This window comes from Orcinus orca, chromosome 1 (assembly GCF_937001465.1).
Source record: "Orcinus orca chromosome 1, mOrcOrc1.1, whole genome shotgun sequence".
Taxonomy (NCBI): domain Eukaryota; kingdom Metazoa; phylum Chordata; class Mammalia; order Artiodactyla; family Delphinidae; genus Orcinus; species Orcinus orca.
Genome location: NC_064559.1, coordinates 113904447 through 113929012, shown reverse-complemented (window position 1 = coordinate 113929012; position 24566 = coordinate 113904447). Strand labels below are relative to the sequence as shown.

At 38.4% G+C, this 24566-nt stretch overlaps 2 protein-coding genes and 1 pseudogene across 12 annotated transcripts in view; 2 read left to right on the top strand and 1 right to left on the bottom strand.

Annotated features, from left to right (window-relative positions):
- LOC101288775 (26S proteasome regulatory subunit 4-like) overlaps positions 1–17325 on the top strand; it is a 35629-nt pseudogene extending 18304 nt beyond the window's left edge.
- Positions 1–24566, top strand: part of CTTNBP2NL (CTTNBP2 N-terminal like) — a 66635-nt gene that overhangs the window by 33270 nt on the left and 8799 nt on the right. The window contains exons 1-2 of one of the 2 annotated variants that reach the window (XM_049710240.1): positions 23471–23583; positions 24253–24483. In XM_049710240.1, coding sequence (XP_049566197.1) covers positions 24316–24483 — 168 coding nt within the window. In that variant the 5' untranslated portion in view covers positions 23471–23583; positions 24253–24315. Of the gene's footprint in view, positions 1–23470; positions 23584–24252; positions 24484–24566 lie in introns of those variants that run through there. The other variant, XM_033435337.2, reaches the window with a different exon arrangement.
- Positions 17266–24566, bottom strand: part of ST7L (suppression of tumorigenicity 7 like) — a 150921-nt gene continuing 143620 nt past the window's right edge. For 6 of the 10 annotated variants that reach the window (XM_033435398.2, XM_033435366.2, XM_033435376.2 and 3 more), the window contains one exon: positions 17266–17537. In XM_033435398.2, the coding sequence (XP_033291289.1) occupies positions 17322–17537 (216 nt within the window). In that variant the 3' untranslated portion in view covers positions 17266–17321. The remainder of the gene's footprint in view (positions 17538–24566) is intronic. The other 4 variants (XM_033435358.2, XM_049710307.1, XM_049710310.1 and 1 more) reach the window with 4 other exon arrangements.

The window sequence follows — 24566 nt, the reverse complement described above, 5'->3', positions numbered from 1 at the left end:
TCCAGAGGTCTCTGAGACTGTCCTCAATTCTTATCATTCTTTTTTCTTTATTCTGCTCTGCAGTAGTTATTTCAACTATTTTATCTTCCTGGTCACTTATTCATTCTTCTGCCTCAGTTATTCTGCTATTGATTCCTTCTAGAGAATTTTAAATTTCATTTATTGGGTTGTTCATCATTGATGGTTTGCTCTTTAGTTCTTCTAGGTCCTTGTTAAATGTTTCACGTATTTTCTCCATTCTATTTCCTGGATTTTGGATCATCTTTACTATCATTACTCTGAATTCTTTTTCAGGTAGACTGCCTCTTTCCTTTTCATTTGTTTGGTCTGGTGGGTTTTTACCTTGCTCCTTCAACTGCTGTGTGTTTCTCTGTCTTCTCATTTTGCTTAACTTACTGTGTTTGGGGTCTCCTTTTCGCAGGCTGCAGGTTCGTAGTTCCCATTGTTTTTGGTGTCTGCCCCCAGTGGGTAAGGTTGGTTCAGTGTGTTGTCTAAGCTTCCTGGTGGAGGGGACTAGTGCCTGTGTTCTGGTGGATGAGGCTGGATCTTGTCTTTCTGGTGTGCAGGACCACGTCCAGTGGTGTGCTTTGGGGTGTCTGTGACCTTATGATATTAGGCAGCCTTCTGCTAATGGATGGGGTTGTGTTCCTGTCTTGCTAGTTGTTTGGCATAGGGTGTCCAGCACTGGAGCTTGCTTGTTGTTGAGTGGAGATGGGTCTTAGCATTGAGATGGAGATCTCTGGGAGAGCTTTCACCATTTGATATTACGTGGAGCTAGGAGGTCTCTGGTGGATCAATGTCCTGAACTCAGCTCTCCCACCTCAGAGGCACAGGCCTGACACCTGGCCGGAGCACCAATACTCTGTCAGCCACACGGTAATTATTCTTTCCAGTGGTGGACCAACAGTGGGTCAGGGAGAGTGGTTTGTCCAAGCTAAAATCCAGCTGGAGGAGGTCATGGAGAGGACATAATGGCTGGTTGAACGGAGAGGCAGACCCAGGCAGTTCCGCGACTCGACTGTCGGGTTAGCAGGGGCGCCTTCCCCACATCCTCCAAACATTTTATTAAGTACATTTCACCATTTTGCCACAATCCAGGACACACAAACACACCCACATACATATATTAACTAAAACAAAAATTTCACTAAAACGTACACTGTATGTTTTTTTATACTCTGTATAATATTTACACTATACCATGCTATACTACACTGTTTTCTTTTGTACTTTATTTTTCTTTAAATGCTGACTGTGACCCCGATTAACCTAGTTTCATGATCCATATCTAGAAATTTTTGCTATAGATGTACTTAGACCTATACAATAAAGTGTAAGTGTAAGGATATTTATTGCAACATTGTCATAGCAGCAAAATGCTGAAAACAACTTACGTATTAGGGTTCTGGTCAGTAAATTATGGTATATTGTACAGTAGAATCCTATGCAAACCTTAAAGAGAAGATCTTTATGAGAGCTAGATCTTATAACATTCTCCAACGTATAGTAAGTTAAAGAATAAGGCACAGAACAGTGTGCACAGTAAAAGAAAAAAGAAACAGTATTAAGTTGTAACTGGTGAAGCCAGAAATACATCTCACAAAGCCTCTTCCTTCCTTCCCCTTGACTTGGTTCCCTTGAGAATGGTAGGAACCCCCAAAATGGTCTGCCCTGGGAAGGGAATGAAATTAGTGAAAGGAAGGTACCAGGTTTGGTGGTAGGGTACTCTGGCACAAAAGAGCCAAAAGAAGCAGGAAAGGCTGGTCATACGTATGGGATGTTTATAAATTGGGTATCTGTAAAAAAAGAAGACTACATTCTTAAGTAATTAAGTATCTTTGTTGCATTCAGAAAAACATTGGGCCTCATAAAACAGTGAACTCAGTAATTGTCTGATCAGCTATTTGCTATTCTCTAAGATAATAGTAAATGAAAAAATAAGACATAGCTTTTTATCACATGTCATCATTTACATTACAAATTGTGGCATTTAGGGGGTTTAAGAGTAAAGGTGCCAGAAAAATAAGCACATTTATCATTTAACTGGCATCTTCCTGTGGGCTGTTTTTCTTATGTCTTTGAGGAAAGAAAGGGGGAATTCAGATTGTAAAAATGCTACCTATTTAGAGAATATACAGTTCTCTGGCAGTTGGGGAAAGCTTCAGAAAAGAGTACAGCAGTGGGGAACTTCATTGCATTTTTCAGCCTGAAACTAAAACAAATAAAAAAGGGAAACAGCTTATTCCTGTTATTTTGACTTCCTCTTATTGTGTCTTCCTTCCATGTGTTAGCCTTGTGATTTGGGATTAATCAGAGGTTATTTCTAGTTGCCCCCATAAAGAGAAAAGAAACAAAGACAAAGAGCTGCTTCTAAAGTTAAAGCCTGTGGTCCATCGTTTAGTATTTCAGTTCAGCTAGTTGTCAGATTAACTTGAAAGAATAGGAGGAAACCATCTTGTGTGTTCACTGAAAATCTTTATGGAAGAGGAGCATTTATAGAATCAAACTGAGAATTTTATTATATAGGAAATTATTTCCTTAGAACAGCGCAGCAGTAAATCTGTTCCACCAAACCATTCTTGTATCTGCACAAGGATGCTCATTGCAGTATTGTATAATACAGTATTTGAAAACTACGAACAGCCTAAAATATCCATCAGTAAAGTATAGGTGTGTAACTGGTACATCCTTAATATGGAATATTATGTAATTGCTTCTTTTTAAAGGAGGAAAATAAGCTATGTACTTACTGACTTAGAAAATTCTCTAAGACACAATAAGTGAAAACAAGTTGCAAAACAGTTTTAAAATAATACCTCTGTAATTACACACACACACACACCCCTACACACACATCTGTGCTTGGAAAAGGTCTGGAAGGATGCCCATCATACTAAGAACCTTTGGAAAAGAAAGAGAGATTGGGTTATGTTTAGGAAGGACTTCAGCTTTATCTATGGAATTAAAATTTTATGAGAAAATAGTCATTCACTAATGATGAAATTAAAATAAAAATTATATTTGTAAGAAATATAGGGTGAGCAATGGGATGGCAAGGAGTTAAGAACAACATTTACTTTTTACCGATCTTCTAGATAGTTTATACTTCTCACAGAAGTCTGTGTTAATTCGAATATATAGTTAAGGGAGTAGAGACAAGTATAGCATGCCTAGGGAAAGCACGAGCTTGCTACCTCTATATCCCTGATTTTCTCCCCAAAAAAGCAGACTAAATTTCTGCCTAATTTTCAAATTCTGCCTTTGTGCAGGATACCTAGAAGTTATTCTTCCAGAGTAGATTCTTTCACAGGTCATGGACTCAAATTAAGTAAAGCTGACAACATATGAATGAGAAGCCACATGATTAAAATTTTAGGAAACTCTAATATCATAGCAAGAGACCTACAGCCCTTCAAAATACTTTTCTTGTCTTCAGTTTCATGTATGTAGTTCATAATATTTCATCATTTAACAACAAGGGGCTTCCCTGGTGGCTCAGTGGTTAAGAATCCGCCTGCCCATGTTGGGGACTGGGGTTCGAGCCTTGGTCCGGGAAGATCCCACATGCTGCGGAGCAACTAAGTCCATGCGCCACAACTACCGAGCCTACACTCTAGAGCTTACGAGCCAAAACTGCTGAGCCCACGCGCCACAACTACTGAAGCCCACGTGCCTAGCCATGCTCCACAACAAGAGAAGCCACCGCAATGAGAAGCCCGCACACCACAACGAAGAGTAGCCCGCGCTTGACGCAACTAGAGAAAGCCCGCACACAGCAACAAAGACCCAATGCGGCCAAAAATAAATAAATTTATTTAAAAAACAACAACAAAAAGTATCTTCTGCCTCAAAAATCAACTTCACCCAATGAGTGCTAAGATACACATAAGTTCCAAAAAAATTTTTTAATTGAATTCAATACCTAACATGTTGTCTGTTCAACAAAAGACTGAATTCATTGGTAGAAATGAGTAAGAGATAGTGTTATTATTTAATTCAGAAGTCTCTTCTTACTGATTTGAAACTTCATATATAGAACTTCTCATATAAGCATACCTAATAAATTTTTGTACAGTTGAATCATACTTAACGTTTTATCTTTTTCTTTGTACTAGATTAGTAATAATTTGTCTACTGTGCTGATATGCTTCACAGATTATATATTTTCATCTCTCATTTCTTTATATTTCATATTTCTTTTTTTCAGTAAATATAAGCTTCATGAGGGGCAGGTACTTTGTTTATCTTGCTGCATTGCACCCCAGATATCTAGAACGTGGTAAGTTCTTCAGAAATATTTGTCATCCGAGAGAGTAAGTTAAGGCCCTTTAAGTTTAACTTGAATGTATTCAAGCCTCAAAAAATAGGTTGCCATTATACTGTGAGAAAACCATAATTCAAAAAGAGACATGTACCACAATGTTCATTGCAGCACTGTTTACAATAGCCAGGACATGGAAGCAGCCTAAGTGTCCATCGAAAGATGAATGGATAAAGAAGATGTGGCACATATATACAATGGACTATTACTCAGCCATAAAAAGAAACGAAATTGAGTTATTTGTAGTGAGGTGGATGGACCTAGAGTCTGTCATACAGAGTGAAGTAAGTCAGAAAGAGAAAAACAAATACCGTATGCTGACACATATATATGGAATCTAAAGAAAAAAAAAAGTTTCTGAAGAACCTAGGGGTAGGACAGGAATAAAGACACAGACGTAGAGAATGGACTTGAGGACATGGGGAGGGGGAAGGGCAAGCTAGGACGAAGTGAGAGAATGGTGTTGACATATATACACTACCAAATGTAAAATAGCTAATGGGAAGCAGCTGCATAGCACAGGGAGATCAGCTTGGTGCTTTGTGACTACCTAGAGGGGTGGGATAGGGAGGGTGGGAGGGAGACGCAAGAGGGAGGAGATATGGGGATATATGTATATGTATAACTGATTTACTTTGTTATAAAGCAGAAACTAACACACTATTGTAAAGCAATTATACTCCAGTAAAGATGTTTAAAAAAAATAAAATAAATGCAAGAACAAAGGCCAAAAAAATAGGTTTCCATTTATTAATTCATATTTTTGAGAAGAGAGGCTTAACTATAGTAATATAGTTTGCCAACTAAAACTTGTCACTTGCCATCTGGTTCTACAAGAATGAAGTCACTAGCCACTGCAGTTGCTGACCTTCAACACACCCTGAAAGGAGTTCAGGGCAGAGCTCAGGAATGAGACACTCTGTGCCCTGCAAGAAACTGGCAGAACAGGCCTTCAGGTAGATATTTTCAGGAGAAAATTTTACAAGCCCAATTTCTCGCATCTTTTCATATCTAGAAAAGCACTGAAATCAGTAACGGAGACATCTGCTCCTCTGTGACTAGCAGCAACCTTCTGCCAAAATGTGTGCTTGATTGCACATATTCTCCTTCACCAAACTGTATATATGACCTTCCCACTTACCTCTTCGGAGCATTTCTTCAGAGCTGTCTGAGAGACTGTCTCCCAGGCTATAGTCCTCAGTTTGCCCCAAATAAAACTTAACTCATAGCTCTCACATTGTGCATTTTTTTTTGGTTGATAAGTTTCATAATTTTACTATTGCTGATAATTCCCACTCAGTGACATTATTTATATCTCACCCCTGTACTAAGAAAGAACAATTTGTTCTTCAGACAGGAAATTATTGCTTTGTGTTTGTTTCCATATTTTTAGTAATGGATAACAAATAATTAGGATATGCACCTTTTTTCACTATGTATCTGTATTCAACTAAAAAACAAAAAAATCAAGTGACATTTTACCTCAGTGTCCTTTCCTATCAAATTGAAATCTGCATTCCCTAAGAGTTTAGTAAGTAGAGTTTTGAGAGCATCAGAGAAAATAGTTAGTACTTTTTAAGAGTACAGTGTTGCTTATCTTTCTTCATCTATCTAGATATATTTACAAAAAATATTGTTCCCCACACTTTTCAGCTAAGGACCCCTGTGGGCATCTGTCTACATTACACGTCCTTTCTCTATCTTTCAGAATATATTTCTTTATCCCCCGCTTCTCCAGTGTTTTTGTTTTTGTTTTTGTTTTTGTTTTTGGCTTTCACAAAATCTTCATTATCCCCCATTTCTCTGCTTTCCAAATTGATAGCTCTGAGTTCTTTTCTCTTTAAAATCTTCCTTTCAGTCTCTTGTCCTTCCCTTCCTGACAGTACCTTTCATCAGTGGGACGAATGACTATCATCTACACAGCAGACCTAGAAATCATTAAAGGAAAAGAGTGCTAAAACAAAGTCTTAGAGGTTTAGAATAGAGCCAGTTTTCCTGTTCCTTATGGGATTAAAATGGGGAAAGGGTCTAGGTTATCCCATTCTTCTCTTTGGTGACATTTAAAGTTTCCTAATGGTATCACCCCTTTTTAAAATAAAAAAGAAGGAGAGCTCATATATCTCCAAACAAAGATCTCCTGTTCTTCTGATCCAGGCATATTCTGATCCCCTTCAGTGGACTTTTATCATGAAGATGAAGGCATTCTTGGGTTGGAATAACTTGGAATTAACAGTAGCAGTGATCAACTTTCACATGCTCAGTTTCACCATATATTCAGTGCTTTACTGTAGTGATGAACATTACCAGTTCACATTTTAAATTATCATTAAACAACCTACAATGCACTTACAGCCCACCTTTTACTTTTCAGTCTTGGCTTTTTTACCCCTCTCCCCATTCTATTCTCTAAAGAAAAGGGATCCTTCCTTGACTGGAGTCCCAAGCCACCTGTATGACTGCTGGTTGAAACTGAATAGCTAGCTACCTCCCTGTGCAGTGACAATAGAAATTGCCATCTTCCTATCCTCTGACTTGTGACATGGAGCTTGTTAGGATATATAATTAGCATTGTCCTTGCTTCCGTTTGCCTGTCCTGATGTTCTCACTGCGTTGTGGTTCTTAAACCACACTGGTCCCCTTTTATCATTCTTTCCTGTCTCTACACTCCCCTTGACCCTCTTCTCCCCCACAAGCTTCTTATTCCTGTTTACTTGGTACACTTTTAATTGTGAACACTTTTACTTCTCAGCCAAGTAAGAACCCTTTTCCCAAGGCCTTACATTTAAGCAGCTTGTTTCTTGCCGTGCTTCCTTGTAGTATCAGTCTGTGTTTGTAATTTAAGAATCTTGCTTCAAACAAATTTTTAGAGTTAAGACCTATATCCCACAATTATACAGCTTCAGATCCTCCCTCCTCAGAATCCCCTAACTAGAGGAAGACACCCTTTCTCATCTTATTTAGTAAGCTCTTTTTTACTATTTTAACACTGAAGTTAGTTTCTACACTGTCTGTTAATATATAGTGAGTAAAAGAGCCAGAGCACATCTCTAATAAAGATGATTTTCAAGTTCACAGTCACTTAAAGTATCACAGAGTTACAGTCTGCAGTCTGGGTCTCCTTCTGTAACACTTCAGAGACAGTTTTTGGATTGTGCCCCCTCAACCTTATGGTGTTTCCTGTGATTCATTAAATTGCTAATAGTCCCATTTATCTGCCAGAACCCACCCACTTCCAGGGTTGGCCTTTTCCTTCCTATTCCTTATGAGTGTAAGGGCTGAGTCTTAGAAAGTTCTGATCAAACAGATTGTGCTTGGTGTTCCTCTAAACATTAATGGTATTGTTTAGAATACATTTAAATACACAGAAGCAGCTTGTTTTTTTTTCTGCTCTTAGGCCTTAAACTTGCCTGGCAAATTTTAAGCTCCTTGAGAGCAGCAGTTTAGTCAAGTCTATATCCCCCTAATATTACCCACATCACTTAGCATATATAGTACCCAGCACACATTAAGTATTCAATATAAGCATTCAAAGCATGTGCCCCTGTGAATCAACCATACATCCAGAAAATCTTCTCAGGCTTCTGCAGTGCTATTTTTGATTGTCTAACCCTGGTAACACAGACTTTTTTTTTTTTTTTTTTTTACATTTTGTATATTTGATGTTAGGCCAAACTTCTCCTGGTCTGTAGACTTTTATAACATTCATTAGTTTAAAATACTAATCCTGATTCCTTATTACTTCTATTAGAATTCACATGTTTATTACAGCTTAAACTGTTTAAAATTATAGATTCAGGAGTCATTCTTCTTATGTTCTTCATTCTATTCTACTGTTTTTCAAACGTTTTTGGCAGGGACACATAGTAAAAAATAGACTTTGCATTGTGACCCAAGGGACACACCAACATGTGCACATACACACACAGATATACACACACCTATATTCTTATGCCAGAAGAAAATTTTCTTGAAATAGTACTCACAGCATTCAGTGCTCTACAATGTTTTCAATTCTGTTCTATTTCATTTTTAAGCTACTGATCGAGACCTGCTAAATTGAAATTCATTGCTGTGAAGTCCTGGGGAATATCTGTTTATGTGTATTACTCATTCAGTTAACATATTCAGTACTTACTGTATACCATTTACTGTTCTTCTCCACTTCTTAACTGGCTTTCTGACCTTGGGAAAGTCACATGTTAATGTTCAGTTTCTTCTGTAAAATGGAGATACAGTGCTGTCTACCTGCAAAGGAATGCTGCTAGGATGAGATGAGCTATGTAAAGCACTGAGCACACTGCTCTGTAGGTAATGAGCACTCGAGTGTGAGCACCTCCCTTGCTGCTTCTCCTGTTGTTATTACTATTAAAATTACTTTGGTTTGAACTTCCCATCTTTCTGAAACACAATATATAAAGCATATGTTACATATAACTCAATTTTCCTTTAACTCTCACTATATATATTTATGTTTTGTTTTGGGTTTTTTTTTTGCGGTACGTGGGCCTCTCACTGTTGTGGCTTCTCCCGTTGCGGAGCACAGGCTCCGGACGCGCAGGCTCAGTGGCCATTGCTCACGGGCCCAGCCGTTCTGCGGCATGTGGGATCTTCCCGGACCGGGGCACGAACCTGTGTCCCTGCATCGGCAGGCGGACTCGCAACCGCTGCGCCACCAGGGAAGCCCCTATGTTTTTAAACTAGAGATATATTTTAGATATAGTGAAATGCACAGATCTTAAGTGTTCAGTTCAATAAGTTTTGACAAATGCCACTCCATTTGACCTACACTCCTATCAAGACATAAACATTCTCATCACACCAAAAAGTTATCTTATGCCCCTCCCTGGTCATTTGTCCCCCCCTATATCCAGATGTAACCACTGTTCTGATTTTCTTCACCATAGATTAGTTTTGCCCATTAGAACAGAGTCACAGAGAATACATTCTTTTATGTTTGGCACTTTTTGTTCGATATAATGATTTTCAGTTTCATCAGTGTCATTGTAGGTATCAGTAATTTGTCCCTTTTTATTGCTGAATAGTATTCCGTTTCATGAATTCGTCACATTTTACTTATCTGTTCTAGTGATTGATATTTGATTGTTTCCAGTATGGGGCCATTATGAATAAAGCTACTCTGGATAATTGTGTAAAAGTCTTTGGGGACATATGTTTTCATTTCTTTTAGACAAATACTTAGAAGTGGAATAGCAGGTAGGCATTTCTAACTTTATGAGAAACTTCGAGATTAATTTCCAAAATAGTTCTACCGTTTATACTTCCACCAACAATGTGAGCATTCTAGTTACTCCATATCCTTTATAACATTTGATGTTGTCAGTCTTAAATTTTAGCCTTTTTAATGGCCGTATAGTACTATCTTATTGTTGTTTTAATTTACATCTCCCTGATCACTAATGAGTGATCACTTTTTCATGTGATCTCCCTGATCACTAATGAATGATCACTTTTTCATGTACTTTTTGGCCATTCATATATATTTTTAGGTCTGTGATCCATCCTTCTTTTTGTGTATGGTATGAAGTAGGTGACAACTGTCCTTTTTTTAACATCTTTACTGGAGTATAATTGCTTTACATTGTTGTGTTAGTTGCTGCTGTATAACAAAGTGAATCAGCTATATGTATACATATGTCCCCATGTCCCCTCCCTCTTGTATCACCCTCACACCCTCCCTACCCCACCCCTCTAGGTGGTCACAAAGCACCTAGCTGATCTCCCTGTGCTATGCAGCTGCTTCCCAGTAGCTATCTGTTTTACATTTGGTAGTGTATATATGTCAGTACTACTCTCTCACTTCGTCTCAGCATACCCTTCCCCCTCTCTGTGTCCTCAAGTCCATTGTCCACATCTGTGTCTTTATTCCTGTCCTGCCCCTAGGTTCTTCAGAACCTTTTTCTTTTTTTTTTAGATTCCATATATATGTGTTACCATATGGTATTTGTTTTTCTCTCTCTGACTTCACTCTGTATGACAAACTCTAGGTCCATCCACCTCATTACAGATAACTCAGTTTCATTTCTCTTTATGGCTGAGTAATATTCCATTGTATATATGCGCCACATCTTCTCCATCCATTCATCTTTCGATGGACACTTAGGTTGCTTCCATGTCCTGGCTATTGTAAATAGAGCTGCAGTGAACATTGTGGTACATGACTCTTTGAATTATGGTTTTCTCAGGGTATATGCCCAGTAGTGGGATTGCTGGGTCGTATGGTAGTTCTATTTTTAGTTTTTTAAGGAACCTCCATACTGTTCTCCATAGTGGCTGTATCAGTTTACATTCCCACCAACAGTGCAAGAGGGTTCCTTTTTCTCCACACCCTCTCCAGCATTTATTGTTTGTAGATTTTTGGATGGTGGGCCTTCTGACTAGTGTGAAGTGATACCTCATTGTAGTTTTGACTTGCATTTCTCTAATGAATAGTGATGTTGAGCATCCTTTCATGTGTTTGTTGGCAATCTGTATATCTTCTTTGGAGAAATATCTGTTTCGGTCTTCTGCCCATTTGTGGATTGGATTGGATTTTTTTTTTTTTTTTTTTTTTGCGGCACGCGGGCCTCTCACTGCTGCGGCCTCTCCCGTTGCGGAGCACAGGCTCCGGACGCGCAGGCCCAGCGGCCATGGCTCACGGGCCCAGCCACTCCACGGCATGTGGGATCCTCCCGGACCGGGGCACGAACCCGTGTCCCCTGCATCGGCAGGCGGACTCTCAACCACTGCGCCACCAGGGAAGCCCCGGATTGTTTGCTTTTTTGATATTGAGCTGCAAGAGCTGCTGTAAATTTTGGAGATTAATCCTTTGTCAGTTGCTTCATTTGCAAATGTTTTCTCCCATTCTGACGGTTGTCTTTTCATCTTGGCTGTGGTTTCCTTTGCTGTGCAAAAGCTTTTAAGTTTCATTAGGTCCCATTTGTTTATTTTTGTTTTTATTTCCATTTATCTAGGAGGTGGGTCAAATAGGATCTTGCTGTGATTTATGTCATAGAGTGTTCTGCCTTTGTTTTCCTCTAAGAGATTTGTAGTGTCTGGCCTTACATTTAGGTCTTTAATCCATTTTGAGTTTATTTTTGTGTATGGTGTTATGGAGTGTTCTAATTTCATTCTTTTACATATAGCTGTCCAGTTTTCCCAGCACCATTTATTGAAGAAGCTGTCTTTTCTCCACTGTATATTCTTGCCTCCTTTATCAAAGATAAGGTGACCAAAAAAAGAAAAAGAAAAGGTGACCATATGTGCGTGGGTTTATCTCTGGGCTTTCTATCCTGTTCCATTGATCTATATTTCTGTTTTTGTGCCAATACCGTACTGTCTTGATTACTGTAGCTTTGTAGTATAGTCTGAAATCAAGGAGCCAGATTCCTCCAGCTCCATTTTTCGTTCTCAAGATTGCTTTGGCTATTCGGGGTCTTTTGTGTTTCCATACAAATTGTGAAATTTTTGGTTCTAGTTCTGTGAAAAATGCCATTGGTGGTTTGATAGGGATTGCACTGAATCTGTAGATTGCTTTGGGTAGTATAGTCATTTTCACAATGTTAAATCTTCCAATCCAAGAACATGGTATATCTCTCCATCTGTTTGTGTCATCTTTAATTTCTTTCATCAGTGTCTTACAGTTTTCTGGATGTAGGTCTTTTGTCTCCTACAAACCTAGGTAGGTATATTCCTAGGTATTTTATTCTTTTTGTTGCAGTGGTAAATGGGAGTGTTTCCTTAATTTCTCTTTCAGATTTTTCATCATTAGTGTATACGAATGCAAGAGATATTTGTGCATTAATCTTGTATCCTGCTACTTTACCAAATTCATTGATTAGCTCTAGTAGTTTTCTAGTAGCATCTTCAGGATTCTATATGTATAGTATCATGTCATCTGCAAACAGTGACAGTTTTACTTCCTTTCCAATTTGGATTCCTTATATTTCTTTTTAATCTCTGATTGCTGTGGCTAAAACTTCCAAAACTATGTTGAATAATAGTGGTGAGAGTGGGCAACCTTGTCTTGTTCCTGATCTTAGTGGAAATGGTTTCAGTTTCTCACCATTGAGAATGATGTTGGCTGTGGGTTTGTCATACATGGCCTTTATTATGTTGAGTTAAGTTCCCTCTGTGCCTACTTTCTGGAGAGTTTTTATCATAAATGCAGGTTGAATTTTGTCTAAAGCTTTTTCTGCATCCTTTGAGATGATCATATGGTTTTTCTCCTTCAATTTTTTAATATGGTGTATCACATTGATTGATTTGCGTATATTGAAGAATCCTTGCATTCCTGGGATAAAACCCACTTGATCATGGTGTATGATCCTTTTAATGTGCTGCTGGATTGTGTTTGCTAGTATTTTGTTGAGGATTTTTGCATCTATGTTCATCAGTGATATTGGCCTGTAGTTTTCTTTCTTTGTGACATCTTTGTCTGGTTTTGGTATCAGGGTGATGGTGGCTTCATAGAATGAGTTTGGGAGTGTTCCTCCCTCTGCTATATTTTGGAAGAGTTTGAGGAGGATAGGTGTTAGCTCTTCTCTAAATCTTTGATAGAATTCGCCTGTGAAGCCATCTGGTCCTGGGCTTTTGTTTGTTGGAAGATTTTTAATCACAGTTTCAATTTCAGTGCTTGTGATTGGTGTGTTTATATTTTCTATTTGTTCCTGGTTCAGTCTTGGAAGGTTGTGCTTTTCTAAGTATTTGTCCATTTCTTCCAGGTTGTCCATTTTATTGGCATATACCTGCTTGTAGTAATCTCTCATGATCCTTGTATTTCTTCTCTGTCAGTTGTTACTTCTCCTTTTTCATTTCTACTTCTGTTGATTTGAATCTTCTCCCTTTTTTTCTAGATGAGTCTGGCTAATGGTTTATCTATTTTGTTTATCTTCTCAAAGAACCAGTCTTTAGTTTTATTGATCTTTGCTGTCATTTCCTTCATTTCTTTTTCATTTATTTCTGATCTGATCTTTATGATTTCTTTCCTTCTGCTAACTTTGGAGTTTTTTTGTTCTTCTTTCTCTAATTGCTTTAGGTGTAAGGTTAGGTTGTTGATTTGAGGTGTTTCTTGTTTCTTGAGGTAGGATTGTATTGCTGTAAACTTCTGTCTTAATACTGCTTTTGCTGTATCCCATTGGTTTTGGGTAGTCGTGTTTTCATTGTCATTTATTTCTAGGTGTTTTTTTATTTCCTCTTTGATTTCTTCAGTGGTCTCTTGATTATTTAGTAGTGCATTGTTTAGCCTCCATGCGTTTGTATTTTTTACAGATTTTTTTCCTGTAATTGATATCTAGTCTCATAACATAGTGGTCGGAAAAGATACTTGATATGATTTCAATTTTCTTAAATTTACCAAGGCTTGATTTGTGACCCAAGATATGATCTATCTTGTAGAATGTTCCATGAGCACTTGAGAACAAAGTGTATTCTGTTGGTTTTGGATGGAATGTCCTATAAATATCAATTAAGTCCATCTTGTTTAATGTATCATTTAAAGGTTGTGTTTCCTTATTTATTTTCATTTTGGATGATCTGTCCATTGGTGAAAGTGGGGTGTTAAAGTCCCCTGCTATGATTGTGTTACTGTCAATTTCCCCATTTATGGCTGTTAGCATTTGCCTTATGTGTTGAGGTACTTCCTATGTTGGGTGCATAATTATTTACAATTGTTATATTTTCTTCTTGGATTGATCCCTTGATCATTATGTAGTGTCCTTCTTTGTCTCTTGTAATAGTCTTTATTTTAAAGTCTATTTTGTCTGATGTGAGAATTGCTACTCCAGCTTTCTTTTGATTTCCATTGCATGGATTATGTTTTTCATCTTCTCACTTTCAGTCTGTATGTGTCCCTAGGTCTGAAGTGGATCTCTTGTAGATGGCATATATATGGGTCTTGTTTTTGTATCCATTCAGCCAGTCTTTGTCTTCTGGTTGGAGCATTTAATCCATTTACATTTAAGGTAGTTATCGCTATGTATGTTCCCATTACCATTTTCTTGTTTTGGGTTTGTTATTGTAGGTCTTTTACTTCTCTTCTGTTTCCTGCGTAGAGAAGTTCCTTTAGCATTTGTTGTAAAGCTGGTTTGGTGGTCCTGAATTCTCTTAGCTTTTGCTTGTCTGTAAAGGTTTTAGTTTCTCTGTTGAATCTGATTGAGATCCTTGCTGGGTAGAGTAGTCTTGGTTGTAGTTTTTTCCCTTTCATCCCTTTAAATATGTCCTGCCACTCCCTTCTGGCTTGCAGAATTTCTGCTGAAAGATCAGCTGTTAACCTTATGGGGATTCCCTTGTATGTTATTTCTTGCTTTTCCCTTGCTCCTTTTAATATATTTACTTTGTATTTATTTTTTGATAGTGTGTGTCTTGGCGTGTTTCTCCTTGGATTTATCCTGTATGGGACACTCTGTGCTTCCTGGACTTGACTATTTCCTTTCCCATGTTAGGGAAGTTTTCAACTATAATCTCTTCAAATATTTTCTCAGTCCCTTTCTTTTTCTCTTCTTCTTCTGGGACCCCTATAATTCAAATGTTCTTGCATTTAATGTTGTCCCAGAGGTCTCTGAGACTGTCCTTAATTCTTATCATTATTTTTTTTTATTCTGCTCTGTGGTAGTTTTTTCCATTATTTTATCTTCCAGGTCACTTATCCGTTCTTCTGCCTCAGTTATTCTGCTATTGATTCCTCCTAGAGAATTTTTAATTTCATTTATTGTGTTTTGCATCGTTCTTTGTTTGCTCTTTAGTTCTAGGTTCTTGTTAAACGTTTCTTATATTTTCTCCATTCTATTTCCAAGATTTTGGATCATCTTTACTGTCATTACTCTGAATTCTTTTTCAGGTAGACTGCCTATTTCCTCTTCATTTGTTTGGTCTGGTGGGTTTTTACCTTGCTCCTTCATCTGCTGCATATTTCTCTGTCTTCTCATTTTGATTAACTTACCTTTGGGGGTCTCCTTTTCACATGCTGCAGGTTCATATTTGCCGTTGTTTTTGGTGTCTGCCCCCCAGTGGGTAAGGTTGGTTCGGTGGGTTGCGTACGCTTCCTGATGGAGGGGACTGGTGCCTGTGTTCTGGTGGATGAGGCTGGATCTTTTCTTTCTGGTGAGCAGGACTACATCTGGTGGTGTGCTTTGGGGTGTCTGTGGACTTAGTATGACTTTAGGCAGCCTCTCTGCTAATGGGTGGGGTTGTGTTCCTGTCTTGCTATTTGTTTGGCATGGGGTGTCCAGCACTGGAGCTTACTGGTCGTCGAGTGGAGCTGGGTTTTAGCGTTGAGATGGAGATCTCTGGGAGAGCCTTTGCTGATTGATATTACATGGGGCCAGGAGGTCTCTGGTGGTCCAGTGCCCTGAACTTGGCTCTCCCACTCAGAGGCTCAGGCCTGACACCTGGCCAGAGCACCAAGACCTTGTCAGCCACACAGCCAGGTACATGGGGAGTTTCTTGACTTTTGGGAAGTCTGAGGTCTTCTGCCAGGGTTCAGTAGGTGTTCCATAGGGGTTGTTCCACATGTAGATGTATTTTTGATGTATTTGTGGGGAGCAAGTTGATCTCCACATCTTACTCCTCCACCATCTTGACAGTCCTCCCTCTCATTATATTTTAAGCGATGTATGGTCCCCTGAATAAGAGATTAAGATCTAATGCAGCATTAAAAATTATACTTTCGACTTCTGGCAGCAGCGGCTCAAGTGGCCGAAGCAAGATGCGTGAAAGAGTGGTGGTCATGGTCCTGGAGGTGGAAAGAAGGATGACAAGGATAAGAAAAAGAATGATGAATCTCCTATACCAGCTAGAGTGGGGCAAAAGAAGAAGAGAACAAAGGGACCAGATGCTGCCAGCATACTGCCCCTGGTGACATCTCACACTCAGTGCTGGTTAATATTGAAGTTAGAGAGAATTGAAGACTGTCTTCTCATGGAGGAAGAATTCATTAGAAATCAGGAACAAATGAGGCCTTTAGAAGAAAAGCAAGAGGAGGAAAGATCAAAGGTGGGTGATCTCAGGGGCACCCCAATGTCGGTAGGAATCTTGGAAGAGGTCATTGATGACAATCATGCCATCGTGTCTACGTCTGTGGGCTCAGAACACTATGTCAGCATTCTTTCATTTGTAGACAAGGATCTGCTGGAACCGGGCTGCTCGGTCCTGCTCAGCCACAGGTGCATGCTGTGATAGGGGTGCTGATGGATGACACAGATCCCTTGATCACAGTGATGAAGGTGGAAAAGGCCCCCCAGGATACCTATGCTGATATTGGAGCATTGGACAACCAAATCCAGGAAATTAAGGAATCTGTGGAACTTCCACTCACTCATCCTAAATATTATGAAGAGATGGGTATAAAGCCCCCTAAGGGGGTCATTCTGTGTGGTCCACCCGGCACAGGTAAAACCTTCCTAGCCAAAGCAGTAGCAAACCAAAACTCGGTCACATTCTTGAGAGTGGTTGGCTCTGAACTTATTTAGAAGTTATCTAGGCAATGGGCCCAATCTTGTTCGGGAACTGCTTTGAGTTGCTGAAGAACATGCACCATCCATTGTGTTTATTGATGAAATTGATGCTATTGGGTCAGAAAGGTATAACTCAAATTCTGGTGGTGAGAGAGAAATTCAGTGAACAATGTTGGAGCTGTTGAACCAGTTGGATGGGTTTGATTCAAGGGGAGACATGAAAGTTATCATGGCCACAAACCAAATAGAGACTTTGGACCCAGCACTTACAGACCAGGCCACATTGATAGGAAGATAGAGTTCCCCTTGCCGGATGAAAAGACGAAGAAGCGCATCTTTCACATCCACACGAGCAGGATGACACTAACCCTGGATGACTTGATCATGGCTAAAGATGACTTCTCTGATGCCAACATCAAGGCAATCTGTATGGAAGCTGGTCTGATGGCCTTGAGAGAATGTAGGATAAAAGTAACAAATGAAGACTTCAAAAAGTTTAAAGAAAATGTTCTTTATAAAAAACAACAAGGCACCCCTGAGGGACTCCATCTCTAGTGGACCACAGTTGCCTTCCAGGTAAAGGTTGGAAGTATGTGATCCCTCAGAGGTGTGAGGTTGGGGAAGTTTCCCAGGAGTCCATGTTCCAGCTGATCTTCATTAGCACAGCATCCTGAGTACCTTTTGAGCATGATGTGTAGGACGCCCATCCAGCTCTCTTCATATGTTGGTCGCGTGCAATGCTCTCTTCCCAATAAAGCGTGCTCTTTCTCAAAAAAAAAAAAATTATACTTTCAAATTATTATATTCAGAGCATTAATTTGTTCAGGTCTTATAGAATCCTTACACATTTTCTTCCCCACCTCAAAAAGTTTTTTATTTAGACCCAGTCCAAAATGTATATGTAACTTGTTTCAATCACATACATAGACTAAAATAATAGAACAAAGACAGAAAAACTCAGCACACCTATTTCAGTTTCATTAGTTTTCTCAGGACTCTCTCAAATCTGAATGTTGAAGCAGCTACGTTGTTCTGTTTACCCATATTCTTATTCTATCAATAAGCAGTCTACTAGCTAGAAGTACTACACTTGTAGCTATTTGTACTAAACTTACCATTTTTAGTCTTCAAAAGAATTTATTACACTGTAGTCAAATAATATGGTAACGTGATCCTCTGAACTTATGTAAATAATTGCTTTTATAAATATCTGTGGTTGCAAACTGACCCCAAGGGGAATCTTTTTTTTTTTTTACCAGGATGATGAACGTTTTATTAAAAATACAAAGGGAATCTTTGAAGCTTATCTGCTTCAAAGTCAGTTTGCTAAATATATATATCGATATTACCTTAAGTGATTATACTAAGTAAATCCTAGATTTCACTAACAGCAAAATAAAATATTGACCTCACTAAAATGATGAGAGTAAGGAGAAGCTAAGACATCAGGAAAGAGCCTGGAAAATATGTTACATGTCTTGGGCTTAAGGCAAAATATAGGATGTAGGAAGAAGAAAGATGTATTAAGTGCTTTTTCCTTCAGATCACTTGCAATCTAAGTAGGTTGAAAGAAAAGACAGAAGAGTGAGAAGTGTTTAATAACAATGCAAGAGATAAATATCAATTGACCACATTATATAATATGTCACATGCCAGTTCAGGATTGATTGCTAAGTAAATAGAATGTTATTGGTTATCCAGGTTCCTGATACATTTTTAGTGATGTGTTACTTCTGAGTTATCTGGGATTGGTGAATTTCGTTTTGCTTTTAATGGAGATTTACTAGCCTGATCCAATTTTACAGAATCTTAAGTCTGTGGGGTTGAGTTTAAGTCATTGGCTCTAAAACAGGAAAATCTATATTCTAAATTCGGTTATTGAAAAAAAAAATTCATATTTATAGTACTTACTTTGTGTCAGGTACTATAGGAAGCATTTTACATTACTCATTTAATTTTTATAACAAACCTATAGGTAGATTGTTACTGTCATTCTACAGATGAGGAATCTGAGGCACAGAGAAGTTAAGGTTGTTACTAAAGGTAATACAGAAAATAGTAGTGACAGGATATAATCCCAGTTCTGTTAGACTCTAGGGCCCAAACGTATTAAAGACAATAAACATATAGAAAAGACCAGATCTGAGAATACAGCATTTATGGTTAAGTAGAAGGAGCACTTGGTTTTCAATAATATATTAGACATATTTTTTAAATGATGAAAATTTTCTCTTTTTGCTCCCATGATATATATATATATATATATATATATATTTTTTTTTTTTTTTTTTTTTTTTTTTTTTGCGGTACGTGGGCCTCTCACTGTTGTGGCCTCTCCCGTTGCAGAGCACAGGCTCCCGACGCGCAGGCTCAGCGGCCATGGCTCACGGGCCTAGCCGCTCTGCGGCATGTGGGATCTTCCCGGACCAGGGCACGAACCTGTGTCCCCTGCATTGGCAGGCGGACTCTCAACCACTGCGCCACCAGGGAAGCCCTCCCATGATAAATTTTGTGCCATTTTCCAGAAATTAGTTTAATTCCAATGAGGCTAAATCCTCTTCTATCAATATTATCAAACAGTAAAATCTGGTTTTCTTTCGGCAAGTAAAAAGGAACTTCCAGAACAAAGGTTATACTTGTATGTTATTATCATCTTTATCCAGAACGGTTGCTTTATTTCCAGTTGTTCAGGCAGCTATTTATAGTTTATTAGGGACTCCAGAGTATAAATGATTTGAAGATTAATAGATTCAAATTGTGTGTAAAAAGGATTCCTTTTAACATGCTTTTGGTAACATTAATAAAAACCATTTTGGAATCACGTTTTTTGTCTTTCTGATCCCTGACATAGAAGTATTCAGATATTTTTAAAGGCATAATGTTTATATTGCTGTTTACTTTTACAAGTATCACTTCAGAATTGGCAATAAATGGCAAAATTGCATATTCTAATACAGTTCTGGTATCAGCCTGAGTCTTGAAAATAAAACCTTGTACTTAAATATAAGCCCCCATTTAAATGGGCCATAATTCTTCACCTTTACATTTGGAACCACTTTTCATGTTGGTGATTATCATCCAAAGAATAAAGAGATTGATTTCCTATTTTAAGATTGAAATATATATATAATTTATACCATTATCGGGACTTCCCTGGTGGCACAGTGGTTAAGAATCCGCCTGCCAATGCAGGGGACACACGTTCGATCCCTGGTCCGGGAAGATCCCACATGCTGTGGAGCAACTAAGCCCGTGCGCCACAACTGCTGAGCCCACACACCACAACTACTGAAGCCTGGGCGCCAGAGCCTGTGCTCTGCAACAAGTGAAGCCACTGCAATGAGAAGGCCGCGCACCACAATGAAGAGTAGCCCTGGCTTGCTGCAACTACAGAAAGCCCACACACAGCAACGAAGACCCAATGCAGTCAAAATATATATATATATACATATATATATATATATGTATGTATACTATTATCTACATATAATATTATTGAACTATTATTTATGTATATATGATATATACGTGTATGTTATTTATTATAATAAATATATTATTTATTATGGAGAGATGGTGATTGCTTCATATTTCTTTTTGTAGTTTATCATAGCAAAGCTGAAATTTTTGGAGAGCAAACATGGCATATCCAAGGATATTATGTGGTTTTATTTTAAGCTTTCAGTAGTGGTGTGTTTCATTCAGCCTATAACAGTAAAAATAAATGAGTAATAGATGACTAGTATGTTTTGTCTGCTATAGTAATATCTTCTATCATTGAATCTGTCTAACCAGCCAGTTACTTTACTGTTGTCTGAAATAAAGATCATTGTGTTTTCTGACAATGTAGGAATTTCTGTTCAGTTAAAATATATGTTGTCATTGAAGTAAAAATAATGAAATTGCAAGAAATTGATTGATTTTAGCTGTACTCCTGAACTCCTCTCCCCCAAAGTGAAATCCAGATCATTTTAAAGTTCTTATAAAATAGCTGGAATTTCATTAAAATATTAAAACTCAGCCTTGTTAGTTTTTAGTACAGGTACTTAGCCTCTAAATTTTGACCTGAAACATAAACGGTAGTGGTAGCATGTCCAGTCATTCACGTTGATAACCAGCCTCCACGATGGCCCCCAGTGGTCCTCCCTCCTGATATTCACACCCTTAAGTAGTCCCCATCCACCCACATTTACCAGGGTTGGTCTGTGTGATTGCTAGAATACACCAGAAATGATGGTAAGTCACTTCTGAGATTAGGTTATAAGACAGTGGGACTTCCATCTGGATGTGTCTATGTATGTCTGTCTCTCACTCTCTCACATCACTTGCTCTGTTGGAAGCCAGTACATGCAAGGAACCAAGGCCTAGCCCAACAACTAAGCTTGGAAATGGATCCTCCAGCCCTAGTCCTGCCCTCAGATGGCTGCATCCTTGGCCAGCAGCTTGACTGCAACCTCATGAGACACTGAGCCAGAAGCACCCAGCTCAGCCCTCAGCCCCTCCCAGATTCCTGACCCTCAGAAACTGTATGAGATAAAAAATGTTTACTAAGCATTTAAATTGGGGAGTAATTTGTTATGCAGGAATAGATAACCAATGCACACCTCCACTAAAGCTGTTCTTTCATTTGTCAAATCTTAACATCTATTTTTAGTTATTGTTGTTATTATTTGTGCTGTTAAGTGTGTAAATACGTACAATTCACCTGACTGAAGCATTAAGTTGGATGGAAAATACTATGTTCCATCTCCCATTTTCCAATCCAGTGTTTGGTATAATAAATACAGAATTCACTTTTCCCATATTCGGGTCCCATAACTATTATTTTATACTTAAAATAATTGTTTTATTTTACTTAAATTGTACTTAAAATAATTGTTTTGTGACAAGGAGCCTTTTTTAGATTATTCTGCAGATTCTTTTCATTTATGTGTGAAGCTACCAATTTTGTATAACTTGTAATTACTATGCAAGTGATTATGGAATTACTGTGAAATACTTCAAGAGAAAACAGACAGTTTAACAACTATTCTCAGAGAAGTCTGAGGCCTCACCAAAGAAGCTCCTCATCCATTACTTGTAACTCTGTGATGCTTATTAATTCTACAGGATAATAACAGTGTGGGTTTTATTTTAAAAGTTATATTTTTAAGGATTAGTTAACTATATCCTGAAACAGAGAGAGCTTCTTAGCAGATGCAGCTTCTTAGCATCATCAAGATCATGAATTGTACTCCCAGCTCTGCTCTCCCATCCCACTTTCTCCATGGTGTTCTGAAAAGGAAAGGTCATAAAAATACTCAGGTTCACTTTTTCCTTTTTGCCCTACAAAACCAATTTTAGTACCAATAATTGTTTCTTTTCCATAGCTGATCATACAGAAACAGTAATCATGAATAAAAGATGTGACAGAAAAGTGGAATTTCAACTTCTTAAAAGAGTTTTTTTTTTTTCCTCTTGCTTCCTTTGTCTGTGTTTTTCTAAACGAGGATTTGCCTTAGGACATGAATAGCTACAAATAGATACTTTCAGTGAATCCTGGGTTATCAGTCTCATGTTTTTATACCTGAACTTAAAGAAACAGATGTTCTTAATGAAAAGAAAACATTGATGAGTCCCATGTTCTTTGACATTAATGCTCTTAAATATGTAACTAAAAATTAGCTTTTTTGTCTATTCTTGCCATGATTCTTAAAAACACTAATAAAAATAGCCAATTTTGGAATTGGTCTTGTCTTCCTCTATCCTAAATAGACAAGATTATTTTGAAATTTTACTGAAAATTTCCTTTTAATTTGGACCTAAAAAAAAATAGGATTCTGTCTTTCAAATCCCTCCCCCCTTCAATCCACATGCTCACATGTGCACACCCACACACACACACACACGCACACTTGTAATAAGGTTAGGGGATGGTAATCAGTAACTTAAAGGAACAAATGAATTTCACTCTTCAAATGTTTAGTATACAAATGTTATCCAAATACTCCAATAATGTCATCACTTAAGACAGTTGTAGTCCAGCCAGAAGTAAGACCACCAGGGCTTCTAACTCTGCTTTGAACATCTGCCAACTGATACCAACACAAATTTGTAACACAAGGCTAATTCCTGAGTCTTGAACTTGGACAGTCTCTTAATGAGGAAGGAGGCATCAAATTTTCAGCACTGAAACATGTCAGAGAAACCCCATGTTTGCTTTATTTTCTTGAGGGTTTTTGTTTTTTAAGCATGGTCACTGAATTGTGTATTTTTCTTTTCAAATGGGTTCCCATTTGTGGGTGGTGGTATCTCCTGATGAAATAATTTTTAAAGCTTGAGAAATAACAGTAATTTTCATAACTAGATTTCATTTGAAAGCTTAAATTATATAGTACTTTGCTATGATTTTTGAGAAAGTTTCCACAACCCTCTATTAACACTTCATTTTTTTTTTTTGTAAAATGTCTCAGGAAACAATTAAATGTCTGTTTAGTAGAGTAATTGTTAATTTCACTCTGTTCACCTGCACGTAATATATGATGCTTATATGAAATAGTACTTCAAGTCTTTCCTAGAAGACATAAGAGGGAAGCCTAAGAGTCTCCTTTCACTCCCTTCCTGATCATTCGACCTGACTTGGCGCCCAGGCCCAAAGCCGCAGGCCAGACTCCAAGCACCAGCCCACATTCCCTGCTCAAGTTCCCTTTCATCCCCAAAGCTCACCAAGCCCTGAAGGGGACAGAAAGGAGGATGGAAGACAGCTGAACAGAGGTTAGAAGAGGGGGGTGGAATTTGGCAGCAGGTAGAAGGACTTTGTCTGCACCTCTAGTGGTGAGTGCCTCCACCCTCCTGACCGGCCAAAAATTGAGCGAAGTTCTATGTGGACAAATCACAAACAGTCCTCGATTATAATGTAAAAATATCTTTAGCGTCCTTTACTTATCTACAGCCAGCTGGTTAGGTCTCTAAACATATAAACTCTTAAAGGTATTATGCTTACCGTATTTTAGAAATGTAAATGCCATAACACAGAAAAGATGAGATATACCTGTTGGTAATAGAAGCATTCATAAGCTGAGGCAGTAAGTGTGGTGCTTAAGGTCACAGACTCTAGAGCCAGGCTGCCTGGGTTTAAATCCCAATTCTGACAGCTTGCTAGATGAGTAACCTGAAACAAGTCACTTGACCTCTCTGTAGTAATTTTCTCATCTGCAAAATGGAGATGATAGCACTACCTTATAGGGTTGTAAAATTTAAATAACCTGAACCTAAACACTTAGATCAATGTCTAACTGGTACTTAGCTTTAACATAAGTATTTGTTCCCATTAATATGCTATGCCCCTTTTCTGATGTTGTTTCTATACTTAGATGACCCTGTCTGATTTGTAGTCAAAAGGTTACTTCATACTCACACCACTACCTTTGATGTCTAACTACTAGCAGATCCCCTCCTCAGCAGTATTTGAAAGCAAAATGCTTATTTTCCTTTCTTTCCCAGGCCCAACACAGAGATACTTTCATTGAAGAACGCTATGGAAAATACAACATCAGTGATCCTTTAATGGCACTCCAGAGAGACTTTGAAACACTGAAGGAGAAGAACGATGGCGAGAAGCAGCCAGTCTGCACAAACCCGCTCTCGATTCTTAAGGTGGTGATGAAGCAGTGCAAGAACATGCAGGAGCGCATGCTGTCGCAGCTGGCTGCCGCAGAGAGCAGGCACCGCAAGGTGGGTTCACCGCTGACGTGCGCCTGCAGACTCCTGAAATGCCTGACACTTTCCCGTCAGCTGCCCGCTCTCACAGTAACTTA